Source organism: Zerene cesonia, chromosome 24, assembly GCF_012273895.1.
Source record: "Zerene cesonia ecotype Mississippi chromosome 24, Zerene_cesonia_1.1, whole genome shotgun sequence".
Lineage (NCBI taxonomy): Eukaryota > Metazoa > Arthropoda > Insecta > Lepidoptera > Pieridae > Zerene > Zerene cesonia.
Window position 1 is genome coordinate 1,168,441 of NC_052125.1, and position 4,329 is coordinate 1,172,769.

Consider the following 4,329-nt stretch of genomic DNA (forward strand, 5'->3'; position numbering starts at 1 on the left):
AGCTGGATCAAACTGCACATTTGATTAAAATCGGTTGAGTAGTTTTGGAGTCCATCGCGGACAATGTGACAGGTAATTTATATATGTTTAGATTATAGTGCATTTATTTAAAACTTTTGATTGTTTACTGGCAATTTTCCCCGGTTTTGCTCGGGTATTCGCGATAATTAAGTTTATAAAATATATAACAACTAGCGGTCAGCGCTTGCTTCGCCCGTGGTACATAATACATATACCTATAGCCTTCAATAAATGAGCTATCTAACACTGAAAGAATTTTTCAAATCGGACCAGTAGTTCCTGAGAGTAGTGCGTTCAAACAAACAAACTCTTCAGCTTTATAATATTAAGTAAAAAAATCAACCAATCTGTGGTTGATTTTAGGCTACGTGGTACGTACCCAGAGGGCAAATTTGGACCCTACTAGCTATTAAGACTTAGCTGTTCGTCTGTATCTCTATCCGTCCGTCTGCACCAGACGCCGCTCTTAAATTGAATGGACCCAATTTTTATTTGTACCCTTAGGCTATCCTTTTTATAATATACTAGCGGTCCGCCCCGGCTTCGCCCGTGGTATTTCTATAGCCAGATCCTGCTAAGATTATAAACGTTAAAGTTTTTAGGTATAGATGAATATATGGATGTTTGCAAGGTGCTCTTTCACGCGAAAACAGTTTATCGACGCCCACTTCACAACGGGCCGTGCAGCAGAAATCGTAATATTTTAATTTCACCACAACTTCAAAACTAAAAGTCCAATTATAATCATTCAAAGACCAAATATTATCAACATAAACTGTACTTATTGATGAAATACTTTATTTTGATAAGGATTAATAGCGTGAGTAAAATAAACGCGTTTAAATGTAGTCCAAAAAAATTCAAGATTTTTAAATAAAAATGTGGTTGTTGTGCCTCACTCGACATAGATAGGTATGGAGTGTCGCGGACTTTTTTGTAGATATTTATAAGATCTACAATTAATTCTAACATTTTATGGTTCTATCTTTTGTAGTTTAGGCAGCGTACGCAAAATAAGTAACTTCATTGGTTGATTTTTTTCAGTTAATCGAAAATATCTTACTGAACCCTATTTTTTTTTTTCAAAATAAAATATAGCCTATGTTACTCGTGGATAATGTAGCTTTCGAATGGTGAAAGAATTTTTAAAATCGGTCCAGTAGTTTTTGAGCCTATTCATTACAACCAAACAAACAAAGTTTTCCTCTTTATAACATTAGTGTAGACTAGCTGCGCCCCGCGGTTTCACCCGCGCAAGTCCGTTTCTCGTAGGAATATCGGGATAAAAAGTTGCCTATATGTTATTCCAGTTGTCCAGCTGTCTACGTACCAAATTTCATTGCAATCGGTTCAGTAGTGCTTGCGTGAAAGAGCAACAAACACACACACACATCCTTACAAACTTTCGCATTTATAATATTAGTAGGATAATTAATCTTCGTGAATAATTAGATGTATTTTATACGTGTAAATGAAAGTGACGTTAAAAATAAATTTAAAAAATAAATGTATTTAAATGTGTAAGTTAAAACGGGGAAAGTCTTATAATTTATTCATCTTATTACTAGATTTTAAAATATAATTTTTACAAAAAAAAAACACTAAAACGTTTTGAAATTGTCGTAACTAGAGCGATGGAAGTGGGATAATGGGGGATCAGCTTTCAAATAAAAAAATAACATCAAAATCGATTCATCCGTTAACAAAAAATTCAGCTTTTTTTTAAATTGGAGGAAATATTTTCCTAATGTATAAAGAAAATGGATATCCAATTGTTAAAACGGAAATTGTGTTTGTTACTGTATATGTTTTTGGTATGTATATATATATTTGATAGTTTAAGGGGAAACATTTGTATTTTTGTATGTTTGTGATGTCACACTTCTAAATAATGGACCGAAAATTCTTTCACCATTAGAAAGCTTTATTATTCCTGAGTTATACATTTAAACTCAAGACTAAACCGGCCAGAGCGGGGAGAAGCGGCTAGTATATAATATAAAAAGCCCAGAAAAATAAAGAAGAAAAATCAACTGAGAACGGAAAAATGTTTTTCTACCATAATTTTAAGTTCTACAAAAAAAACGCAATACCGAAAATCAGTAAGTATATTTCTTAAAAGAAAACTGTAAAATGTAACTTATAAACTATAAAAAGTATCTTATTTATTTTTCTATTTCACATTTACGAGACTTTTTTGACAGTTCTGCTTTCCCGCCAAATGTAGTCTGTCAGCGGCCATTGCAAGAAATACGCGGATAGTGCTATCCCGCTTATCGCCGTGTGGATGAGCGGGAAGTATAGAGTCCCGTAGAATTTTGAGAAAACGGGATAGATCCATATGCCTCTTTCAAAGTATGTGTATGTGATACTGGAAAGAAAACGTTTTTTTTAATGATAACCACAGATAACATATTACTAGTTATTAGTTTTTTAGTTAGGTATCAATTCATTTAGGAAATATATATATTTTTTTTAATATTTTAAGAATTAAATGGTCACAACTTCTCTCCTGAGATTAACTGTCAGATCATATGATTCATCATATAAGAAAATGGACGTAAAAATCGTAAAATATCAGGAACAAGTGGTGAAATCGACATGGTCTTTCGCATTTTAACACGCTTTTATTATCTTCACCATGTTTTAGTTTGTTATATGACCGTTGAGTTGAACGGATTTAATTCATGCTTTATACACTTTTAAAGGATCGGTTGTCATTCAATATCAAGGACAAAGAATTTGTTGTCATTGGGACCACCATTTTAGAATGGAGTGGTATCTGCCACGCAAGGACATCGGTGAGATTTTTAGAAATGAATTATTGTACTAATTCATTTTTACGATTTTTTTTTGATGGCACCACTTTTTATACCGTAAAAACAAACTAGTTGGTGGTGTTTCTTGTATATAAGTATACACTTACACATGTATGAACAGACATATTTTTTTACATTTAAATTACATACTCACACAACGAAATACAACGCGAAGAAGAAGACCATGTGATAGAAATACTTCCTATGTGTGCGTGGCTGTATCCTACGCCTGTACGTGAGTTCCCACACAGCCAAAGGTATTATAACTGTGTGCATAATGTGGTTTGATATCGGATTCAAGAGTTTGTCTGTGTTGTTTGGGAATATTAACGCTTTGTCGTATAGACTTAGTGACCAGAACACGATTGATACAACCTGTGGGAGAGAACATGAAAAATTAAAAAAAAAAAACAAAAAAAAATTAAAAAACACACGTGAAGGACGAGGTTCCGAACGTCAATAATTAAAAAAAAATATGTGACAGTTGGCAAAGGAGCTGGTGGGTCGCCTGATGGAAAGCGAATAGGTGTAGTCATACAAATGTATATTATACTCTTTCTAACTCTATCTATCTTATACTTGACAACCGTCCACCTTGCCAGATCTCCTCGTTTAAGATTATATTTTCAGTGGCATTATGACCACATCAGCGGAGCGATACATACCAGCTGAGCGAAGCTAACGACGTAAACATAGAAAAAAAAATGTTAGAAATGTTGTTAGTCATTCTGTTTAATATTTTCTTGTGTTTGATTTTACGCGAGTATTATACATTTAGAAATTAAAGACTTTTAAACGGGTTTTAAACACGATTTATTCATTATATTATTAACCTGACTGTGCTCTGCGTGACCACGCTCGCTGTAAAGTATTCGAAACGTCGGGTTTATAATATAATGAATAAATCGCGTTGAAAATCGGTTAAAAAGGCTCTAATTTCTAAATAAGTAATTTTTTTTGTTTGTTTGAGTGTACATTATCGGCGGGACACCCCGTATATTTGAGAGAGAGATTATGAGGTCTATGAGAGTTTTAATCACACTAATATTATAAAAGTGAAAGTTTATTTGTTTGGATGTTTGTCCGTCAATCACGCTGAAACTACAGAACGGATATTGACGAAATCTATTATTCAGACAGGGTATGAGCATACTCGGTTGATAGGATACTTTTTATCCCGATTAAATACTCCCTTGGGATAAAACAGGAATCTTAATATCCAGGCGGAGCCGGGACCAGCGTCTAGTAAAAATAAATAAATAAAAATGTGAGCCGTCACGGGACGCCTGGCAGATGTGAAACATTGACAGTATTTTATAAAATTAATATGCAAAGAGTAGACTGTGACAGGAACTAAATATGTCATAATGATCAAATAAAATATTACACCGTACACACTACTGCATATAGACTGTATATATTATACTTAGTCTGGCCATAAATACTGTTACACTTAATTATAAAAAAATATTACATTTGAATTTCGAAT

General features: G+C 33.4%; 1 protein-coding gene across 1 annotated transcript in view; it reads right to left on the minus strand.

Annotated features, from left to right (window-relative positions):
• Positions 1 to 2,166: 2,166 nt before the first annotated feature.
• LOC119836460 (androgen-dependent TFPI-regulating protein-like) overlaps positions 2,167 to 4,329 on the minus strand; it is a 5,847-nt gene continuing 3,684 nt past the window's right edge. The window contains exons 4-5 of the mRNA XM_038361787.1: positions 2,995 to 3,215; positions 2,167 to 2,392 (exon numbers count right to left, since the gene is read on the minus strand). Of these exons, the coding sequence (XP_038217715.1) occupies positions 2,206 to 2,392; positions 2,995 to 3,215 (408 nt within the window). The 3' untranslated portion in view covers positions 2,167 to 2,205. The remainder of the gene's footprint in view (positions 2,393 to 2,994; positions 3,216 to 4,329) is intronic.